This window comes from Martes martes, assembly GCF_963455335.1.
Source record: "Martes martes genome assembly, chromosome: 10".
Classification (NCBI taxonomy): Eukaryota; Metazoa; Chordata; class Mammalia; order Carnivora; family Mustelidae; genus Martes; species Martes martes.
In genome coordinates this window covers 58910381-58934912 of record NC_137898.1, presented here as the reverse complement: position 1 = coordinate 58934912, position 24532 = coordinate 58910381, and the positions used below count along the sequence as shown (strand labels likewise).

At 36.7% G+C, this 24532-nt stretch overlaps 1 protein-coding gene across 2 annotated transcripts in view; it reads left to right on the top strand.

Annotated features, from left to right (window-relative positions):
- FCHSD2 (FCH and double SH3 domains 2) overlaps window positions 1–24532 on the top strand; it is a 289905-nt gene that overhangs the window by 135793 nt on the left and 129580 nt on the right. For both annotated transcript variants that reach the window (XM_080816044.1, XM_080816045.1), the window contains exons 5-6: window positions 10064–10208; window positions 21757–21890. In XM_080816044.1, the coding sequence (XP_080672170.1) occupies window positions 10064–10208; window positions 21757–21890 (279 nt within the window). The remainder of the gene's footprint in view (window positions 1–10063; window positions 10209–21756; window positions 21891–24532) is intronic.

Below are 24532 nucleotides of genomic sequence, written 5' to 3'. Positions count from 1 at the left end.
CCTGCTTCTCCCCGCCCCCCACCACCTGCCTCTGTGCCTACTTGTGATCTCTGTCTGTCAAATAAATAAAATCTTAAAAAAAAGAGAGAGAGAGAGAGTTGTGAAGCATTTGGAAAGGATAAAATTGCAGGAATTTAATTTCTCATCATCTCCTATCCGAACAATGAAAATTAGCAGTTATGGGGTTATGGGGGAGATTTCAGTCGTTATTTAGGAAATGGAAGTTAGAGGACTTACAGTTAATTTGGCACAATTTTGTTTTTTGTGTCAAATTTGTTCTGAGACAAACTATAAAGAGTTTTCTATAACTATCAGACTAGAATGTAGTTTTCTCAGCATGTAAAATAGTTGTTGGAACATGGAAAGCGCTTGGTAAATATTTACTAAATGAAGAATGAAGTAGAGGGAGGGAGAGAAAGGACTATAGCATGACCCCAAGGTTTGGTTTTTGTTGTTGTTGTCGTTTTTAATTTTAATTTAATTTTATTTAAATTCAGTTAATTAATATACAGTATGTTATGAGTTTCAGAAGTAGAGTTCAGGGATTCATCAGCTGCATGTAACACCCAGTGCTCATTACATCATGTGCCCTCCTTAATGCCTATCAACCGGTTACCCTATCCCCCTCAACCTTCCCTCAGCAACCTTCAGTTTGTTTCCTATAGTTAAGAGTCTCCTATGATTTGTCTCCCTGGTAATTTTGTCTTACCTTATTTTTCCTGCCCTTCTCCTGTGATCCTGTTTTATTTCTTAAATTCCACACATAAGTGAAATCATATAATTGGCTTTCTCTGATTGACATATTTTGCTTAGCATAATACCCTCTAGTTCCTTCCATGTCATCGCAAATGGTAAGATTTCTTTTTTTTTGATGACTGAGTCCCCCAACCCCAGCGACCCCTAGGTTTTTAAATTTAGGTAGCTGAGAGGGTGATGGTGGCCTTGTGGAAAAAGGTAATAGAATGATCAGGATCGAGGGTAAGAATGGCAATTGCCAATTTTTTTGTTTATAAGGAGTTTATTTTAGTTCTAGTCACTTTAAACTTCTCTTTTAACTTTTTTTGTATTTATATTTGTATTTGTATTTTAAAAATTCTTATCAAACTAATACATGTGCCACAGAGTATAAAGAGTATTAAGGGCAGGCTCATCCTCTTTCCCAGGCCTCTCATTCACACTGCTGTTCCTTAGGGTAAGTGCTGGTAAAAGCATATGGTCTTTTCTTCCATATCTCTCCTGTGTGACACATATGTGAACATAAACAGTTTTGTTCTTCTTAACAGAATGGAATTTTTGTATACATAGTTTTCTATAATTCCCCACCCCCCCCCATACACACACACTTAGGAAGTCTGTTTAGACATCCTTTCATGTCAGTACGTTCAGATCCCTGGTTCTTTTAAATGTTTGTGTTAGTGTTATAGTATGGGTAGACTGTATTGTTACCCATTTTTTGGTTGGTAGTTATTCAGTTTATTACTATTACAAATAATGCTGCAGTAGATAACTCATGTATGCATGTATTTATATCTTTGTGCATTGTGAAAGTATATCTATGGGGTAAAATTCTTTTTTTTTTTTTGATAAATTCTTAAAGGGGGAAATACTGGGTTCAAGGGTTTATGCATTTAAAATGTTGACATTGTAGGGGCGCCTGGATGGCTCAGTGGATTAAGCCTCTGCCTTCGGCTCAGGTCATGATCCCAGGGTCCTGGGATCGAGCCCCGCATCGGGCTCTCTCTCAGCGGGGAGCCTGCATCCCCCTCTTTCTCTGCCTCCCTCTCTGCCTACTTGTGATCTCTCTCTCTGTGTCAAATAAATAAATAAAATCTTTAAAAAAAAATAAAATGTTGACATTGTAAATTATACTTCACAAACTCTATATCAATGTATTTTACATTTCTTTTACTGGATTAGAATTTTTATTTTTTACCAAAAGAGCATGTGATTAGTCTTTTAAAATACTTGTCCGTCTGATGAAACATGAACTGTTTAATGACATTAAACCAACCCCACTTGCCTTAAAACTAGACAACTGTGACCTTACTTTCTCTTGAACTTTTTTTTTTTTTTAAGTGTTTTATGGCAGGTTTTCAGCTGTCTTAGTCTGTTCAAGCTGTTACAACAGAATATCACAGACTGGATGGCTTATAAGTAACAAATTTATTTCTCATTGTTCTGGAGGCTGGAAGTCTGAGACCAGGATGCCAGCATGGGTTCTGGGGAAGTCTCTCTTCTGAGTTGCAGGATTCTCAGTGTCTAGCGTGTTCTTAAATGGTGAAAGGGATTTGGGAGCTCTATGGGGTCTCTTTTTAAAAGGGTACTAATCTGCTGTATGACCTAATCACCTCCCCAAAGCCTCACCTCCTGATACCATATTATCTGTGGAGGTTTTCACAGATGATGAATTTTGGGAGAATACAGACATTAAGACCGTAGCAAGTCCTTTCTTATATAAGTGTTTCTCAAATTTCCCTCAGCTCTCTAGTGACTGTTCTAAGTAATCTTATCTGTCTTATTCCTGTCTTTAAATATTGTCTATAAACTAGTAATGATTGTATGTTTTTATTAACTCTTCAGCTTGGGTACCAAAAAGTCAACTGCCTCCAAGTTTGGCTTCTTTCTAGATCTCATCCTGTCTTAGGAATGTTAAACGGCAGCTTCTCTGCCTGTGATCTCTCCCTTTCATAATTTCATTAACTACAATACCACCAACTACCATGTTTCTTTGGAAAATGGGCCTAATGTCACTCCCCTGCTTGAAAATCACCTGTGTTTCTTCTTGCCAATGGATGAAATTTTAAAGTTTGCTTCTTTGTTTGTTTACTTATTAAATTTTGTTAGAGAGCATGAGTTGGGGGGGGAGGGTAGAGGGAAAGGGAGAGAGAATCTTAAGCAGGCTCCACGCTGTGCTCACTCTCAGTATCATGACCCTGAGATCATGACCTGAGCTGAAATCAAGAGTTGGACACTTAACTGACTGAGCCACCCAACTACCCCCCCAAAATATTTTTAAGTAGTATTCAAAGCCATGAAGAAAGCTGGCCCCAAATTACCTTTCTTTCCTCATCTGTGGCCATTTCTCCTTTTCTTATCCTCAGTTCCCTAACCTTTGGACACCTCAAGCTGTGGTTGTATTGCAGTTCTACAACACCTCGACTAGACTGAGATCAGTCATCCTCCTTGCCATCCTGTTACCTGCACTTAGGATATTCTCTGTTCCCATTAGCAAGAACAGGACTACATGAACACTTACTTATTAGACACTATATTTTCTCCTTGTTATCAGTTACTGTATAAATTAATCTTAAATTTTGAGCTTATATACCACATTTTCTAGAATCTTCCTGATGTACAGTTTTACATTTTTAGGCCTTGGGAACATGTATGGTTTTGTTAATTTTTTTTTTTTTACTTTTTATTTTGAAATAGTTGTAGATTCATATGCAATTATAAAAACTAATACCAAGAGCCCTCTTACACTCTTCACCTAGTTCTCCCAGTGGTAATATCTTACATAATTGTAATACAGTATCACAACTTACATTGATAGAATCCACCAATCTAATTCAGAATTCACTCATTTGGGTGTGTGCGTATTAAATTCTGTGGGGTTTTATCACATTTGTAGATTTTTGTGACTACCACCACAGTCAAAGTAAATTGTTTGGTTCATTTCTTAATTATGATTCTTCCTAGTAAAGTGTTCTCTGTTTTCCACTGTGACATCTATATGGGAGACATACCATAATGATTTTAGGTGGTATATGGATTAACATTTTTTAAATTTTACTAGTTGCAACTTAATTATGGCAAATGTCCTTTGTTTTTCAGTTAGCGTATGAAATTATAAAGTACCATTTTAATTTAAAAGGTGAGTCATCTTGGGGTGCCTGGGTGGCTCAGTGGGTTAAGCCTCTGCCTTCGGCTCAGGTCATGATCTCAGCGTCCTGGGATCAAGCCCCACATCGGGCCCCCTGCTCAGCAGGGAGCCTGCTTACCCTTCCCCTCTGCCTGCGTCTCTGCCTACTTGTGATCTCTCTGTCAAATAAATAAATAAAATCTTAAAAAACAACAACAACAAAAGGTGAGTCGTCTTCATAAAAAAAGATAAGAAAATAATAGCACAGGAGATATTGAGGCAAAAATCATGTTAGACATACACAAAGAACTTAAGATACACAAAGCTTGGTACCTTTTTTAGAGTGAAGAGACCCTTCTTTTTTGTTAGCATTATTACTGGGACCAAGAGCAATCTTAAGTCAGCAGCAGAGCAGAAGTTTGGGAGTCTTGGTTCACATCTAGGCCGTGTCATTCCCACCTCTCTTTCCACTACTAACTATGTATTGAATGCCTGCTATGCCAGACCCTTTTCTAGGTGCCGAAGATGCAGGAGTGAAAAAAACAAAGCTTCTGCTGTATGGAGCCTACATTCTAGTGAGAGGAGATAAGACAATAAACATATGAATAATTAAACATTATGTATCGGTGATAAGGAAAGTGAGCATAGTAAGGAGAACACAGTGTCATGGGAAGTGGTGGCACTGCATTGGTTGTATTTGTTTTTTTTAAGATTTTATTTATTTATTTGACAGACAGAGATCACAAGTAGGCAGAGAGGCAGGCAGAGAGAGATGGGGGAAGCAGGCTCCCCGCTGAGCAGAGAGCTCGATGCGGGGCTCGATCCCAGGACCCTGGGATCATGACCCAAGCTGAAGGCAGAAGCTTTAACCCACTGAGCCACCCAGGCACCCCTGCATTGGCTGTATTGTGTAGAGCATAGACTTTAGGGAAACAGGAGCAAAAGCAGAGAGGTTGTTTGGGAGGCTGTTTCCATAATCCAAGCACAATATACTGTTTCCCAAACCAGAAGACAATGCCCATATGGTCCCATCACAGTTACCAATCTCCCGATTTCTGCAGACAGTATCCAGATTCCATTATATTTTTAAAGTCTACTGAACAGGATTTTTGAGTGGATCAAATGTGGGATGTGAGAGAAAAAGGAAAAATTAATGATGACTCCAGGGCTTCTGGCTTGTGCATCTAGAAGGTTTGAATAGCTATCAATGAGATGGAATCAATTGACAACAAATTTTAGGGAGATTAGAAAATTGGTTTTGGGCGTTATCGTTTTAAGATGCCTACTAAATGTCCAAGTTGAATATGTTTAATAGGCAGTTGGAGGTTAGTAAAGATGTTTGGGCTGGAAATGAAAATTCAGGACCAGTTGGTATATTGACATTATTTAAAGCCATGAGCCTTAATGAGCATATCTAAAGCATGAGTGTAGTTAGAGAAGAGAGGCCTGGGGACTAACTTCAGGGACACTCTAGCATTTACAGTACAGTGAGATAAAGAGGAATCAGCAAACAAGACTAGAGTGACTAGTGAGATAGGAGTAGACCAAGAAAGAGTGATGTCTTAGAAGCTGAGGAAAGAAAGCATTTCAAGGATAATCTAGATCAGTTCTGCTGATAAATTGAATAATAGGACCAAAGCTTGAACTGACTATTGGGTTAGGCATAAGGAGATATTTTATGACCTAGAGGCTATGGCCTTATTTAAATTAAATCCAGAGAGACCAGGAGTGGGGCACCTGGGTGACTCATTTGGTTAAATGTCCGACTCTTGATTTCAGGTCAGGCCCTGATCTCAGGGTTATGAGATCAAGCCCCTCATGGGCTTGGTATTGGGCATGGAGCCTGTTTAAGATTCTCTTTCTCTCTCTCTCTCTCCCCCCATCTGGCCAACCCACCATTCCACCCCCACCCCTGCCCCTGTGCACACGCACTCTCACTCTCTCTCTCTCTCTCTCTCAAAAATAAAAGAGAGAGAGAGAGAGAGAGGCCAGGAGCAGAGGAATTAAAAAAGGTAATTTCAGATAGTGCTTTCAAGGAGTTTCGCTGTGAAAGGGAGCAGGCATTGGAATGGTAGCTGGAGAGAAATGGAAGGTTGATGGAGGGTTTGTTTTTTTTTTTAAATATTTTATTTATTTATTTGATAGACAGAGATCACAAATAGGCAGAGAGGCAGGCAGGGGGCGGGGGAAGCAGGCTCCCTGCTGAGCAGAGCGCCCAATGTGGGGCTCGATCCCAGAACCCTGGGATCATGACCTGGGCTGAAGACAGAGGCTTTAACCCACTGAGCCACCCAGGTGTCCCCGATGGAGGGTTTTTTTATTTTGTTTTTGTTTTTTTAGAATGGAGACATATAGCATATTTAGAGATCCATCCAGTGGAGTGGGAACAGTGTTGTAGGAGAGAGCATAATTCCTGGATTGCTATTCTTGGGTGAGTTATAGAATGAAGCCTAAATGTGAAGGGCTGCCTTCAGAGCACAGGTAGCTTAGCCAAGTAAAAGGAGAGATGACAGAGTGCATGGGTGCAGAAGTAGGAAGATTGGTAGCTCTGATGGGACCATATGGGCATTGTCTTCTGGTAGCTTCATTATCAGCTGAAAGTGTAGTCATGTTAGAGATTTGAGATGAGAGGAAAAGGTGGGAAGTAATTGTGTAGAAGACTGAGAGAGTAAGAGGATTTAGGGGAATATAGTAGAATTGCTGGGTAGCACTAAGCGGTTACTAGAATTTTATTAGACATCAATTTAAATTGAGACCAAGGCCACATAATTATAGTTTTCTTCAGTAGTGTTCTGCTGCATAGAGTTTGGTATAAGCAGAATTTTTGATTTAACCAAGGTTGAAATTTGTAGATTAGAATGATGAAAAGAGAAGGGCCAGGGTCATAAGGGTTTACGTAGGGAGTCACTGTAATGGTGGATCATGAAACTTAGGCTGGATAAGGAGCTCAGAAGGGAAATTATAAGGGGGTAAGAGACAGTGGGGAAGGGGAATAGAATTGAATGGATGTGGGTTCTGATAGAGCTTGAATAATTGTTGAAGTAGAATCCTAAAGGGAATGAGTGAAAACAGAAAGTGTTGGTCAGGGATTAGATGGTTAATTTGGGATTACAGGAGAGGAGTGGTTACTGGTAATGGCAAAGTCTAGGTTATGACCATGGGAGTGCTATTTCCTGGTGAATAGCCTAGGAAAATTCTACAACCTCTCCAAGTCTTAGTTTTCTCCTCTGAGAAATGAGGATAATGCCTATTTTACAAAGTTGACATGAGGATTAAATAATATAAATGCAAAAACACATGGCATAGTGTCTAGCATATGATAGATTCTTAAAATTTTTCATATTTCATAATTTTGAACCTTATTTTGCCTGACCTGAGCAGAATAGCAAAATACCATATATGCTTAGTACCTTATGCTTCAAAATCATATATGAAGCCTAATGAAATTTAAAAAAGATTTAAAAATCACTCTATACCCATTATTATTTTTCTTTACTTGGAATGAAAAACACTACCATTGGAGCTATCACTATTATGTTAAGAAGTACTTATATTTCTATTATAATTCTGCTTCTGTTACTATTTATGCATTTAAAAGAATCTGTGCGGAGGGTTTTCACATCATTTGCATTTACTGTCAAAATAGCCCTGTGAGGTATGTGGTGCTGGTATTTTTGTTATTTTCTTCATTTCCCAGTAGAGGAAATGAAAGTATAGTGAAGTATCCTACATATGATTATATTGGTTGAACTAGAACTTGAGCCCAGGTCTTCTGATAAACTGGTAACTGAATTCTGTTCTTTTTATGGGATGTCATTACTGGGGATATGTTTGCCTGCTATAGATCTGCTAATCCCTGAAGATTTCTTTTTAAACTCTTTAAGGGAAGGATTTTTCTTTTTACTGCATGATCCTCATACTTTTATATGCATTCATTTTTTCATGCAACACATACTTACTATAACCCTTCTAAATGTTAGGTCGTGTGTTTAGGCCCTAGGAATATGGTAGTGAGAAAGACATGTACCCATACTTTCAGGAAATTTTCACTATGGTGAAAAAGACAGACATTAACTAATAATTACATAAAAATATGTATAATTGAAAAATGCTGGAGCCGTGTGAATGAATAACAGAGAAGGACTTTATTGAGCCTGTGGGTTGGGTTCATGGTGATCATGAAAGACTTCTCTAAGGAAGTTAAAATTAACCTGAGATTTGAAGGATGAACAGCAGTCAACTAGGCAAAGGAGTAATGGGAAGAGGGTGCTACCTAAGGGGAGAACCTAGATGAAGGGATCTTTCCTTCTGTCTGTCCTTCTTACCCTCCTTCCTTCCTATCACAATTCAGACTGGTTCTTTCTCATTTTCATTATGATTTTAAAATATATTTTAAGCGTAAATTAATAGTTACAAAGCATAGTACTGAACTTTTTGTGTTTTCTGAGAAAATCCGTTGTTTGGACTGCTTAGGAGGGCCTGTGGTGAGTTTACATCCTAGGTTCCATCAGTTATCATGCAGTAAGGCCATTGAAAACATTTTTTTTGCTGTTCTTTTTTTTTTTTTCCAGCTTTATTGAAAAATAATGGGTATACAGCACTCTATAAGTTTAAGGTGTACAGCGTGATAATTTGATTTACATATATTGTGAAATGGTTACTGCAGTAGGTTTAGTTAACATCCATCACCTCAGACTGATTTTGCTTTTATGCTGGCACAACACACTGAATCTTTTTTCCAAAGGGAATGAGATATACGTCTGCTTAAATAAACGAATATTTCCATCTAAACTGATTCATTTGGTATATTACCAAAACCAGTTCATTACATAAACTAATCATTTCCTTGGTTGAAAAATACAGTTAAAAGGGTTTTTCTTAGTTCTAAATAGGATGGAGACTCAGGCAATTTTTCTTTTTCTTATTTTTACACTGTCATCCGTTTCATCCATTGACCCGCTGCTAGTAGCACTTATGTAACACAAGATATCTTGTATAGCAGTCTGTAGTAGAAAATCCACGTGGCACAAGAAGAAAATCTCAGGAGATGAATGTTATAATCTACCAGTATTTCATTTTTTTTTCTTTACCAGTATTTCATTTTTAAAAACAAAATACCATCCATTCCTATGATAAGTTATGAAATATGTTTAACTAGTCTAGGTGCATATTAGAACAGACTAAAGTGTTTAGCAAAGTAGAAGAGAAGCTTTGAAAAGGATATTGGCTACAAAAAGCAAAGGATGCATAATTCTTTGACTTTATAAAGAGATTGCTCAGCACATTTATCAAGCAAAGGTGATGGGACTTGATTGGAATAATTCCAAGCCACAATGTGATGCTGGCTAAGCATTATTAAAACACAGAAACAGATGTAGAGCAATGATACCATAGACTTCTCAAGCACGTAAGAAATTGTTGATGATTTTTTTCTACCCCATCAGTTTATGGAAGAAAGTAATATGTTGTGGTTGAAAGAGAATGTACTTTAGAGGTACCTAGGCTTCATCTGTATCTTAGTATGACCACACTCTTCTTTGATCTAGAGCGATTCTCTACATCTCTCTGTGCCTCGGTTACCCATCTCTAAAATTACGAAAGCATCTTTTAGAAAATTTTTTAAAGATTTTATTTATGTATTTTTGAGAGCGCGTGGGGCAGGGGCTGGGCAAAGGGAGAGGGAGAGAGACTCTCAAGCAGACTCTGTGCTGAGCGCAGAGCCTAACTCAGGCCTTGATCCCATGACCCTGAGATCACGACCTGAACCAAAACCAAGAGTTGGACACTTAACTGACTGTGCCACCCAGGCAACCCAGGAAAATATCTTAATGAAATAATGAAACTTGATATTCATAGTGATGACCCTGAGACAGTGAACTGTCTGGACAGTCTGAATTATTCACTAATTTTAATAGTGTCAGCTTTGTCTGGAATTGTAATCCTTGTTTCACTTTACTTCAGTATCAAGAATAGCTGATGAATCAAGTCAGCCCATTGCAGAGCCCTTGAGGAATAAAGTATATGTCGTGTTTCTACTTGTATATGTTAAAAATATTCCTGCCTATAAAGCAGTATAAATACACTTTCAGATATAAAGAAAACATCCATTCTGTTTCACAGTGCTAGCCAGTGAGCAAAAGGTTAGCCAACTTTTTTTTCCTTTTCCCTGCCTAATACTTTTCTGTCCCTCTTTGAATTTAGGAGCATGTATCCTGTTTGGAAGTCTTTTCTTGAGGGAACAATGCAGGTAGCCCAGTCTCGGATCAATATATGTGAAAACTATAAAAACTTCATTTCTGAGCCTGCAAGGACAGTGAGAAGCTTAAAAGAACAGCAACTAAAAAGGGTATTGTTTCTATTCTTTTCTTATATGCATATTAATATCTCAGTGCTCCATTTGTGATCTGCAAGATTATATTAAATTTCACTTTAACACCTTGAGCTTTCCTATATGGTCACAAATATTTCTGATTTCAACATGTTACTAGAATTTTGTTGATTTCATCATATTTTTTCTAACTACTGTATTTTATTAACTGACAAAAGTGAACGTAATTTGAATCAACATTCTGAAAGCTCAGTGAACGCTTCTTACAAATACCACTTTTCACCTTAAGTAAATAGATTTGCTTAGTTTCACAATATTGGTATAGTTTGGTGTATGTTAAAATAGTTACAATGTTATTAATCCTACTTTGTCTTAGTTTTCACTTGAGCCATTTTGTATGCTAATTTAAAAGAAGTTGACACATTTTGACCAAATATAGAAAACTTATTACCAAAAGTGTTGTGCTCTAAAGTTTAATTATATAGGTTACAAAGAAGTAAAGTTTTCAAATAGATCTATTTCTTTGTTTATACAGAAATTAAAAATTCAAAGAAAAAAGTCACTATTTATTAAATGTGATTTTTATGAAAAGCTTGCTATTAAAAATAGTTGATTGAATTGTGTCCTCTTTTGGAAATAGAGTTATATAAACAGATTATCATGATGCCTAATAAGTAATTAATTTTTTTATGGGACCATTAAATACTTTAGAAAATATTAAATTAACCATTTACGGAAATAGTATTTCAGAAGCCATCCAGTTTTAAAATTCTAATTGTCATTTGGATTTTCAGAATTGTTTTACAAACAAAATCTAAAAAAACTAATTTTGCTTATTTGTCAAAGATGATTTTAGCAGCATAAAATCAGTATGTTAAATGTATGTTGTATATATATAAAATTTTCATCTCTTTCAAGCATTCGTGTAATATCACTTGATTTTAACATTTGCATAAGAATGCCTTTGTTTTACCTTTGCTCAAAATTACCTCTTTCTAAACAAACATGGTATATAAACTACATGACCACTGACCAAACAGTGCTTTTGAGTTGGAAGAAAATATGCTGTATGTCTAGGTATGTAAATATCTAACCCTGTGTGCAGAGAGAGGGTAGGAGATAGAGGCAGAGAATTAATGCTAGCATAATTCCTAACTGGAAGGAAATACTATGTGTCAGATAGCTAGTGCAGTCACCAAATATAACTGAATTACTGGAAAGTTCTACTTTTCTTAATATAAGAATATTTTGGGGCCACCTGGGTGGCTCAGGTGACCTCTGCCTTCGGCTCAGGTCATGATCTCAGTGTTCTGGGATCAAGCCCCGCATCGGGCTCTCTGCTCAGCAGGGAGCCTGCTTCCTCCTCCCCTCCCCTGCCTGCCTGCCTACTTGTGATCTGTCAAATAAATAAATAAAAATCTTAAAAAAAAAAAAAGAAAATATTTTGAAAAAGTTTACCATTGTGCTTTTCTCTTACATTGGTAGAATAATGTCTGCCCTGAATTTAACTACCATTCTGGGGCAAATGATGTTTGGTGGGGTTTGACCAGTCCTCTTATCTGTGAATTAATTTGTTTTATATTATATCTGAGAAAAATGGTGCTGTGTTCCATCTAGATGTTAAGTACATATTGGTCATACCCATTAGGATTCTGAGATTACAGATGACAGACCTACTTCCAACTAGCTTTAAGCCTAGAAAATAATGTATTAGCTTGTATAACTGAAAATGCCAAGGGGTGGATCCAGGTGCTCAAATGATGGTATTACAATTCAGTCTTTCTTCTCATCCATTAGGTCTGCTTCATTCTTTAGCAAATGCTTCATTCTTTAGCAACTCTTAACATGGTGGCCCCCAAAATGCAAGATTTATGAATCTTACAGCAGGCAATCGTACATTTTCCATTTTCCTAAAAGTTCCAATAAAACTACCCAAATTGAGGCTGATTGACCTGTCTTGGGTCACAGGCTTTCCCCCAAGTCAGGGGTTACAGTCCTCATTGCAAACGATATATACTAAAAAGCTGGAAAGATGATTTTCCAAAAGAAAATTGAGATGGGTTTCCAAAGGAAAACAAGGGAAACAGAGACAAAGCAAGTAGAGATAAGTAACCGCTACAGTTGATTTCTCCAATTTTACCTCCCAAGCTTTACCACAGATTAACTCCATAGGATAAATAGACCATCGATTCTTTCTCCTTTATTTCTCTAACTTTCCCCCATTTTTTTTGCCTTCCTTTGAATCAATCTTATATTTTTTATTTCTTTTTTTTTTTAAACTTTAGTGTGATAAAAGCAGTTGACATGAGATCTACTCTCTTAACAGGTTTTTAAGTGTATGATACAGTAGTGTTATCTATAGCCACAATGTTATACAGCTAATCTTGAACTTACTCATTCTGCATATCTGAAATTTTGGTAGGTTAGCAGTTCTCTCTTTCCTCTTCCTCCAGCCCCTGCTGACCACAACTTACTCTTTGCTTCCATGAGTTTGATAATTTATGTAAGTGGAATCATGCAATATTTGTCCCTTTGTGACTGGCTTATTTTATTTGGTGTAAGGTCTTACAGGGTGATCTGTGTTGTATGTGGTAGCATTTCCTTCTTTTTTTAAGATCAAATAATATTCCATTATGTGTATATGCTACATTTTTTATACATTCTTGCATTGATCAACACTTTGGTTGTCTCCTCATTTCTTTCTGCTCTTGAGTCTGAAGTCTGAATATTTTCTACCAATACCTCTCAGTTAATTAATACTCTGTTTTGCTGTTTCTAATCTGCTTTTAAAACGTCTTTTGGAATCTCAGTGTATTTTTCAGTTATATAATTTTTAATTGCGTTTTTAAAAATAGATTCTGTGGGGCATCTGGGTGGCTCAATTGGTTAAGTGTCTGCCTTCAGCTCGGGTCTTGATCCCAGGGTCCTGGGATCAAGCCCCCACATCGGGCTCCCTGCTCAGCAGGGAGTCTGTTTCCGCTCTTTGCCCCTGCCCCCAGTCATGTTCTCATGCACTCTCTCCCTCTCAATCTCTCTCTCTCTCTCTCTCTCTTTCAAAAATAAATAAATAAATCTTTAAGAAAAAAAGATTCTATGTTTCTGGTGCACCTCCACATGTTTTTCTTTTACCCTCTTGAATATATTACTCTCAATCTCTGTTTCATGATTCCACTGTCTGAATCACTGTAGGCCTTTTTTTTTTTTTATGGTTTACTGTTTTTCTTGGTTTTGGGTTATTGGGGTCAGCTGTTTTAGTATGCCTCACAATGCTGGACATTTTGAATAAAAATTGTAGAGACTCTGGAAGACATTTTTTATTTCCAAAAAGTTAAGCTTTTCATGGGGCTGGTCTATTTCACCTTTGTTCTTATTGCCAGGATTTTAACTGTGAAAAAGTGTGGGGTGCCTACCAAAACCCTTCTATTTTGACAAGATATGGTTCCAACCTTTGTCTTCTCAACATCATGTAGCTGCTCTGATCCTCTGGTAACTGCTCAGCTCGTTAGCCTTTTAGCTACTGTTTTTTACTGGATTTCTTGGCGTTACACCCGTACATGCCATTTAGAAGTCAGCCAAACCGATGACTCGGGGAAATTGCATACAGATCTTTGGGCTTGCTTCTCTGTAGCACCCTTCTTTCCAGATCTTGGCCTCTCAAGTTTCTACTCTTTCAGCATCCTTAAACTTCAACCTCTGATTCGCCAGTCCAGTAAGAATGCCTGTTTCTTTGTAACCTGATTCAACAAATAACCTTAGGGAAAAAATCACCTTAAACATAGAGCTTACCTAGCTGTGCTTCCCTTCTTCCAGACATCACAGTTCCCATAAGTCAAGTGTGTATCATTGTTCCTTAGTGCTGGTAGTTTTAAATAGTGTCCAAGTTTTCCATCCTAGAGGAAGGTAGTCTGAAACAACTTGTTCTGTCATTATCACAACCAAGTCTGACTTAAAGTTTTCCCTCTATAACATTTTGATATTCATATTCTTTAAAAAACTTTCTCTATTTTGACAGTTTTCTAATACTGGGGGTAAATCCAGGCATATTATAATTATAAAGCATCTGATCATTGTGTAGATTATAATGAGAATTATATCATGGCTTTTTCTAAATCATTTTCTGTATGCTGACATTTGCTTATAGAACAAAACGAGCCTCTATAATCTAAGGCATTTGTCATTTTTTAAATTGAGGTATAATTAACATAACATTGTATTAATTTAAGGTGTATAATGCAGTGATTCAATATTTGTATATATGCAAAAGATCACCACAATAAATCCAGTTAATATCTATCAGTCTCATAATTAATAACACTTCAGTTCATATTTTTTTCATATATACTAGAGTTCATATTCCTTTGAAATAGTTGGGATTTACATTGGATAACACTTTAGAGTTTGTAAACTATTACTGTATCCATTATAGTCTCATTTGTTTTTCATATGTACTTGTTAGGTATGTAAATATTACTATTTTACAAATGACAAAACCAAGGCTAAAAAATATTAAGGAGACTTAGTAGTAAATAACAGAGCAGGAACTTGAATACACTACTTCCTAATTCCAAATCCTATGTAATCTTTTAAAAATGCTTGAAGTTTAAGTTTAAATAGGTTTACAGAAAAATACATACAACCTCTTTACCTTAGTAGACTACTTAATTCCTTAACTTCTTTTATCTTCTTAGTTTTTGTAATAGTTGTAATTAATACATTGATTTTTTTATGATATCCTATATTTGTCATTCTCTCCTATTTCCTAATTAATTGTTCATGTTTCTGTACAACCTTTATGTTGTTGTTGTTATTTTTATTATTATTTTAAGTAGGCTCCATGCCCAGCTTGGAGCCCAGTGCGGACCATGAACTCAAAACCCTGAGATCAAGACCTGAGCTGAGATTGAGAGTTGGACGGTTACCCCACTGAGCTATCTAGGCACCTCTATTATTTTTTATTTCTGAATGAATTTTTAATTTATTCTGCTTTTTAAAATCATACCTCTGTTTTTGGACATTACCACTAAGTCTACAATAAAAATTTAACTTTTTTTTCTTTGAAGTTATTATCTTAGGATGAGTTTCCAGGACACAACTACTGGTCAGAGAACCTACTGGTTTGTAGGACTTTAATGTATTGGCTAAAGTTACTTTTACTTTTATTCCCATCTTTAAATTACTGGCAAGTATATCTATCTATACATGATCTGTGTCATACTCAGGGATCGTACTTTTAATTTCTTCACTGGAATTCTAATATCCAAGTTTGTCACCATTTCATATGATCCCTTAGCCTTAGTGTAGACTTATACATTAATTTCTGTGTTTATCAGTGGTCAGTGCTTATAACTCTTGGGAAAGAGCTGGGCTTATACCACACCAAGTCTTTTTTTTTTTTTTTAATGTATAATGTATTATGTGTTTCAAGGGTCCAGGTCTGTGATTCATCAGTCTTACACAATACAAATTGCTCCCCACAACACATACCCTCCCCAATGTCCATTGCTCAACCCACCATCCTTCCCACCCAGTTCCCCTCCAGCAACCCTCAGTTTGTTTCCTGAGATTAAGAGTCTCTATGGTTTGTTTCCCTCTCTGGTTTTGGCTTCTTTCATTTATCCCTCCTTTCCCCTATGATCCTCTGCCTTGTTTCTCAAATTCCAAATATCAGTGAGATCATATGATAATTGTCTTTCTCTGATTGACTTATTTTACTTAGCATAATACCCTCTAGTTCCATCCACATCTTTGCAAATGGCAAAACTTCATTTTTTAAAAAAGATTTTATTTATTTATTTGTCAGAGAGAGAGAGCAAGCGAGCAAGCACAGGCAGACAGAATAGCAGGCAGAGGCAGAGGGAGAAGCAGGCTCCCTGCTGAGCAAGGAGCCTGATGTGGTACTTGATCCCAGGACGCTGGGATCATGACCCGAGTTGAAGGCAGCCCCTTAACCAACTGAGTCACCCAGGCATCCCAAAACTTCATTTTTGATGGCTGCATAATATTCCATTGTGTATCTATGGACCACATCTTCTTTATCCATTAATCTGTCGATGGACATCTGGGCTCTTTCCATAGTTTGGCTATTATGGACATTGCTGCTATAAATATTGGAGTGCACCAAGTCTTTTCTTAAGCATTATTAAGCTTCTTTTTAAGTATATAACTTAGTCTACCCCAGAAAACTAGATTCCTGCAGAAGAAATTTATTTTAAAATTGGAAAGGAAATCCTAGGTAATCTTTTTATTTGCAAATTAGTTTGATGACTTTTATTTAATAAATATTTTTGGTTCAGGCATACCTCAAAAATACTGTGGGTTTGGTTCTAGACCACTACAATAAAGCAAATATTGGAATAAACTGAGTCAAAAGAATTTTTTAGTTTCCTAGTGTAAATAAAAGTTAGTTCACGCTGTACTATAGACTGTTTAGTGTACAGGAGCTATGTCTAAAATAATGTGCATACCTTAATTTAAATATAGTTCATTGCTTAAAAAATGCTAACCATTATCTGAGTTTTCATGAATCATAGTCTTATTGCTGATAGAGGGTCTTGCCTTGACGTTGATGGCTGCTTATTGAGCAGGGTTGTGGTTGCTGAAGGTTGGGATGGCTGTGGCAGTTTCTTAAAATAAGACAACAGTGAAGTTTGCTGAATCCATTGACTCTTCCTTTCACAGATGATTTCTCTGTATTATGTGAAGTAACATGTGATGCTATTTGATAGCATTTTACCCACAGAACTTCTTTCAAAATTGGAGTCAATCCTCTCAGACCCTGCCACTGTTTTATCAACTAAATATACTTAATATTCTAAATTCTTTGTTGTCATTTCAACAATTTTCACCAGGAGTAGAGTCCGTCTCAAGAAACTACTTTCTTTGTTCATCCATAAGAAGCGATCCCCCATCCATTCAGTTTTATTATGAGGTTGCAGCAATTCAGGCACACCTTCAGGCCCCACTTCTAATTCTACTTCTTTTGCTATTTCCACCACATCTGCAGTTACTTCTTTCACTGAAGTCTTGAACCTTCAATTTGTAAAAAATAAAAAAATAAAAAAATGCAGTATCTGTAAAGCACAATAAAGCAAAGTGCAATAAAATGAGGTATGCCTGTATTTTGCTATGTGCAGAGCACTTTTCTTTGACAAAAACCCAAATACTCTGACTTGAAGCAGTTCATTTGGGAAAACATGTGGTTATGGTTGTACGGGTAGGGAAGAATGGATCACAAGAGATCTCTTCATTGCACACATAGGCTATCTAATATTATTTGATGAATATTGTCTTAGAAACGTATATAAAGGGAAAGAAAAAAAAAAACAAGAAAAGAATCACCCTAAGTTTTCTGATGAGATTTTTGAGAAATCTTTTTAAAGATCTGAACTATCATAACATCCACCTTGACATTGTCACACGTGCAAAAAATAATTTCATTAATAGTATTTTATAGATGAAGATGAATTAAGTAATTCCATAAGGTGTTTGGTTACCCAGTACTAAGAAAGACATCTTATTCTTCAAAGGGTAGGGATATAAGCAGTGAGTGGCTATGTGTGGGTCTGTGCACGCATGTGCCCATGGCATTCACTTTGTATGAATATACTGCGATCCTGGCCACATGGTTTGCATCTCCAGGAAAAGTTTTGACCTTCTGTGCTTAGTTTCCTCTCAAAACATTCATTATCAGACCCTTTCAGTGCAAGTAAATCGCCATTGGATTCTTGAGTTTCTCTTCACTGTTTAGTTTTTCTGAGGCCACGCTCATTTTAGGTGAACATTTTGGTTATAGAAACCTTACATCTGACTCCTCTTTTAAATAATCCATCTCTGAAACTAATATATGTTAACTAATTGCATTTAAATAAAATAAAATTAAAACAAAACAAATAATGCATTTCACTTTCCCATTAAACATAGTTGCATTTTTCAGACCGTGCCCCAGTTTTTGGTTCTTAATATCTCATTGAAGCCATGGAACATTTTCTAAGCTCTCCACACCCACAAACACGGCATTACTGGGGTGTTTCAGTTTTCTGTGGGAGTGTCAGGTTGTCATGGTATTATTTTTTTATTTTTATTTATTTTTTTTTTTATTTTTTTTTTTTTTAAAGATTTTTATTTATTTATTTGACAGAGAGAAATCACAAGTAGGCAGAGTAGCAGACAGAGAGAGGGAGAAGCAGGCTCCCCGCTGAGCAGAGAGCCCGATATGGGGCTTGATCCCAGGACCCTGGGATCATGACCTAGGCCGAAGGCAGAGGCTTTAACCCACTGAGCCACCCAGGTGCCCCCCTTTATTTTTATTTTTTTGATTCCAAAATTTAACTTCTCCTTTTTAAAATTTTTTTTTCAGTGTTCCAAGATTCATTGTTTATGCACCACACCAAGTGCTCCATGCAGTATGTGCCCTCCTTAATACCCACTACCAGGCTCACCCAACCCTACACCCTCCCTCCCCTCCAAAACCCTCAATTTGTTTCTCAGAGCCCACAGTCTCTCATGCTTCATCTCCCCCTCTGATTTCCCTCAATTCACTTTTTCTTTCCTTCTCCTAATGTCCTCCGTGTTATTCCTTATGCTTCACAAGTGACACCATATGATAATTGACTCTCTCTGCTTGATTTATTTCACTCAGCATAATCTCCTCCAGACCCATCCATGTTGATACAAAAGTTGTGTCCTCCTTTCTGATGGAGGCATAATATTTTTTATTTTTATTCTTTTAAGTTAAGGGGGGCACATATTGCATGGAGAACTGGGTGTGGTGCATAAACAATGAATCTGGAACACTGAAAAAATAAAATTAAATTTAAAAAAAGCTAATCTCTTTGCTCAACTTGGGGCCTGAGCTCATGACCCCAAGATCAAGAACCACATGCTCTACTGACTGAGGCAGCCAGACACCCCTCATGGTATTATTTTTTAAATAAGCAGTTTGTTTATGATAAGGACTATTAAAACTAAAGAGAAAGGAAGATTTTTCTGCAAGATAAAAGATTATTATTTTAGTATATCTACACAGCGAAATCTTATTCAGCCACAAAAAGAAATGAATTAATACATGATATAAGATAGATAAACCCTGAATACATTACACTAAGTGAAAGTCTTGGGACATATACGGCCAGATATTATATAATTCCACTGATATGAAATGCAAGAAATTCATTGAGATAAAAAGTAGATTAGTGGTTTCTAGGGACTAGGAGTAGGGGGAAATGGAGAGTGACTGCTAATTGGTATGGGGTTTTTTTTTTGGGTGATGATAGTGTTCTGGAGTTAAATAGTGGTAATAGTTGTACAACCTTAAGAATATACTGAAAACCACTGAATTGTATACTTTAAAAGGGTGAATTTTCTGCTATGTGAGTTACATGTCAGTTTTTAAAAGCTTACTATTTTAAGGTAAGTTTTCTCTACATAAGGACATTAAAAACATGGTTGTCACAAAACTGGGGCACGTACTATAGTGGGTTACATGGTAAAAGATATCACTTTCTTACTGTATGACTTGGGATAAATTATTTAACCTTTGTAAGTCTATTTCCTCGTTTTTTTTAAAAAAAAATTTTATTTATTTATTTAAGAGAGGGAGAGAGCAAGTGCATGCACAAGCTGGGGGGAGAGAGAGAGAAGCCCAAGCAGACTCTGTGCTGAGAGCGGAGCCTGATGCATGGCTCAATCCCATGGCCCCAAGATCACAACCCAAGCTAAAATCAAGAGTCGGACACTGAACTGACTGAGCCACCCAGGTGCCCTGTATTTCCTCATCTTAAAATGGGACTAATATGAATACTTTTATCAGAGTCGTTTGGAGGAGTAAATGTGATAACATTTATAAAGTACTATACTTACACATTTTGCCTATGCGCACACCCGTAGGGAGTCTTCTTAAATGTAGCAAAACACTGAGACTGTCATGATTATCCTAGGCCATACATGGCATGAGGTTTACTTAGAAGGACATTAGAATAGCAAACACCGTTAACAAGCAGGACGGCATCCAGCACTAGTATAATTAGTTCTTCCACCAGTGTATGCCTCAGTCTGCATAGCCAACCAGTTATTCTGTTTGGTTCCTCAGGTGAAAGGTCTGGGGTAAGAGAATGAGATTCACATGTACAGGGATAGGCACTGACCCTAAAGAGACTAAAAGCTTTTATTACAACTTTTTAAATTTATTTATTACACCAGAGCTTCCAAAGTCGCTGCAAAGGACGTGTCCATATACAGGCATTATCATACTCACAGAAGCCCGAACCCAAGACTTTTCCATCAGATATTTATTGTGCATTTGTACTTTCTTCCACATTGATGCAGTTTACCTATCAGTGTTCATAAGTGGTGTTGCCAAATTGTGTCTTTATTAGGTTTCTGTTGAAACACAGACCTAGAAAGTTAAGTAAGGGTCATGCAGAGGAGAAAGAGGTGAGGCTTTTTTTAACCCTTTATTTATAGCCTGGCACTTGTTAAGTGCTCAGTAAATATGCTCATAGGGAATCTTCCAGGTTTTTTGCTTACTGTAAAGTAGTCCTTTTCTTACCACCTAACAATTTTTGGGAAACTCTAGCCTGTATGTCACATGTGTAAGTTTATTTGTGCTTTATCCTTGCTGCTCCAGTGTCCTTGCCCTACTCCGTGCTGTTCACCCTGTCAATATAGTTCCTCACCAGTGTCTCTTCCTGCTTTACTGAGCTCTTGTCAGTCTCCACCAGACTCTGTTTCAGGCTCAGAAGTGTTTCAGTTGAGGCTTCCCTGAGTTGGCCTCAGGCTGGTGAAACTTTGCAGTGGTCTGTTGCAAATTGGGAAAAGTGTTTCCCCTTTAGATATCCAGAAGAGTCCCAAAGCAATGTTACTTTGGCCCCAATGTGTTATAAGAATTTATTAATTAAACATTTCTTTGAGTTAATCATGTCTGTTTCTGCTCCCAGATGTGTATTTGTATTCAAAGAACTGAGTTGGCAGTAATTTTGAGTAGTAATTGTTACATAGTACCCAGGTTTCTTGCTTCTCTCCATCTTGGATTTATGATAGACTTGTCAGATTACACTCCTTCTTTCCCAGAGCAGAATTCTTCAGTATCCTTTGCACCATCAGTTCCCCAAACATGTAAAGATTTTATTAAGATTTTGTAGCACATTAAGACTTTGGCAGCACATATACTAAAAATTGGCATGTTATAGAGAAGATCAGCATGACCCCCACCCAAAGATTATGAAGAAATATACGATTGCTTTGTTCTTTTGCCTTTAGTATCATGATATCTCCAACAATAAAAGCATTTTCATTGTTGCTCTTCTCCTGCCTTATCTTAACGTCAGTCTTCAGCAGCACTGAGGTTATTAAGAGTTGTTAAGCAAACTGGGACACTGTTCAATACATTTCTTGAGATGGGAGTACCAGCTGTTCACTGGATTTTAATTTGCAGTTTGAAGGAGACTAAAAGTGCTGATTTTTCTCCTGGGTTTCCATCCTGAGGGCATAGTGCATAGTCCTTAGGACAAATTCATTTTTGGTAAGCCTGAAAACTAATATCATCATAATTCCACTTTGTATTTTACAGTGTGTGGACCAGTTGACAAAGATCCAAACTGAATTACAAGAGACAGTGAAAGATTTAGCTAAAGGCAAAAAGAAGTACTTTGAGACTGAACAGATGGCTCATGCAGTACGAGAGAAAGCTGACATCGAAGCGAAGTATGTGCTTTAGCATTTCTCAAAAAGTAATTATGCAAATAAATGTTATTTTTGCCAGTACTTTGTTTTCTGTTAATATAGGGCATAATCTCATTCTTAGGTTATGTTGGTTTAATCTGACCTATAAATGTTACATACTTTCAAATTTTTCTTTTATATTGGATGATCTCATTTAAATTAGTATAGCAAAATGAGAATATTCGATCAGTTGGTTTTCACGTTAAAAACTGAATTTTGAAAAGGAAAAAGGACGAATGAACATTGTATTGAACGCTTAGCAAAAGCTGGTTGAAGTTGCTATGGTGTCAGAATATCCGAGTTTAGGAGCCTCATTTTTTTCATGTTAGACTCTAAATGAGTTGTCATTGGAAATCCCTGACCCTCAGCATGCCATTGAAGGCACCTTGGACATCTCAAATAAATAAAGAGCACTGACCTCGGTATAGAAATCCTGCCCCAGACACAGTTTCTCTCTTGTGTGAAATTCTAATATATATACTTTTTAAATGTATGCTTTAGCAAATGTGTGAATTTTACTTTTAGTATATGTGAATCGTAAGTCCTTTATTTCGAGAATAATTAGGAAAAGAAGAAACTGGCAATTGATAATAAAAGGAGATATAAAGTGAGCAGTGCAGATTTTTGCTATGACAAGCTGAGGAAAGATAAAGTTTTTGAGAAAAAATAAACCTGTGCCATTGAATGGGACTCTAAGGAGGTCTATTAAGAAAGCTGACACTTAACTCCTAGGCATGAAATCAGAAAGGTGATGAACATTTGTACAGACCAGTGGTGGGGGGGGGGATTCTTTCTAATATATTTTTATCTATAGGAAGTTAAGCAATTTCATAAGCATCTTATGAAAATTTAGGGTTTCCTCCAAAGATAATTCAGTACCAAGGACTGGTTGACAAATATTCCTAAAGTATTTAACATTACTGGAAAATGTATGTAATATTTCCCTATTTTAGTTTATTGTCTTTATTATTTTTCTGAGCATGCAGATATTTCCCGTACTTTGATAGAGTCAGTGAACCCATCTTTCCAAAAGATTTTAGGTTAGATGATCTCCTTATAGGAATTTCCTGTCATGGTGGTTTTGGGGAATTTGTTTTTTTAAAACTTTCAGGGATTCTAGAACAGAGAGTTGAGAGATCTGTTAGAGCATATATAAATACCTACTTTAGCCAAGGTCCACAGAGCAAAAATGAGGACAATTCCAAGGCAGTTCCTAAGAAGTATGGATTTGACAGGGTCTACTTCACAGATGCTCATCACAAAACACAGCCTTCTAATATGGCCCAAATTCAAAGCAGTTACATCAAATTTAGACATTTTATTTCAGTGTGTAACTTTCCTGGAAAATTCGTTCAACTACAGAGTAAGAAATGCCCCTTTATCTTCATTGACTCTCTAAATGTTTATTGAATTATTATTTTGGGTACTTTGAGTACAGAGATGAGTAAGATAAGCTTTGCATCTTTAAGAAATTTAAAGCCTATAATTAAAGGCAAATGTGTTTAAAAGTAACTTTATGATTTGTTTATTCACAGTGGACCCAAATTAAGTACCTACAGTCACTTACATAGTAACTAATAATATGTTCACTGTAGTTGTATGAAAACACTGCTTTGTAAGCATAGAAAATAAATTAATTTTGCCTAATGAGAAAGGAAACCTTTATAGAAGAAGTGATGTTTGGATAGAGTCTTGAAGGAGATGAGAAGGAAGCTCAGGAAGGGGAAATAAAGACGGGACTATGTGTACTTTTGATAGATGATTTGATAGATGGTGAGCTGTGCACAATAAGAGAGAGTATAAAAAGGAAGAGAGATGCCATTTGAAAGGAAGAATCAGTTCCATTTTGGATATGTAGGTTCTGAAGAGCCTGCGGGACACTGAAGTGAATAAATTTGGTAGGGAGTCATGTATCTAACTCTCAGGTGAGAATCTGGGCCTGAAGATCTCGCTTTGGGGTTGGTTGCCTATCAGATGATAGTTATAGGGATGAAATCATATATAAAATGAGGAATTGAGGTTGGGACCCTAAGGAGCATTAACATTTGGAAGTAGATGGTAAGGAGTGTGCAATACAATTCAGTATTTATATGTATCTTATTTGTTGTAGATCAGAATCTTTGAGCATTGAAGCTGTATTATTTTATCTATTACTAATATCTTCTCAAGTATCACACAAGAGTTTATATGAGGATTAGCAAATGAAACAGAAAGCAGAAACTTAGAACCTTATATTGGAAAATCTAGGTGCAACTCAGATCATTTGGATAATGACTGCAAGAAAAAGAATTGAGAATACCCCAGTCTTTTTTAATCTTGAACAGGCTCTTTCAAATTTTGAAGTGTGTGGCTTTTTCTTGCCATACGAATATGGCAAGGTAGAAAATAACAGGAGTATCTTGGATGCATTTTTTTTTTTAAACAGTGGAAAAGTAGTTAGGATTCATACGTGTGCATCCCTGAATGTTTCTCTTTTGTTAGAAAGATGATGGGCTGCATTTGCTATCCTCCAAACATTTGCTATGCAGAGACTGGCTTGCTCCACCTTCCATTCCCGTGGGGTCTGCAACTTTCCTTGGTATTATGGCATAGCTTCCAGCACATGCACTGAATTCTCCCATGGC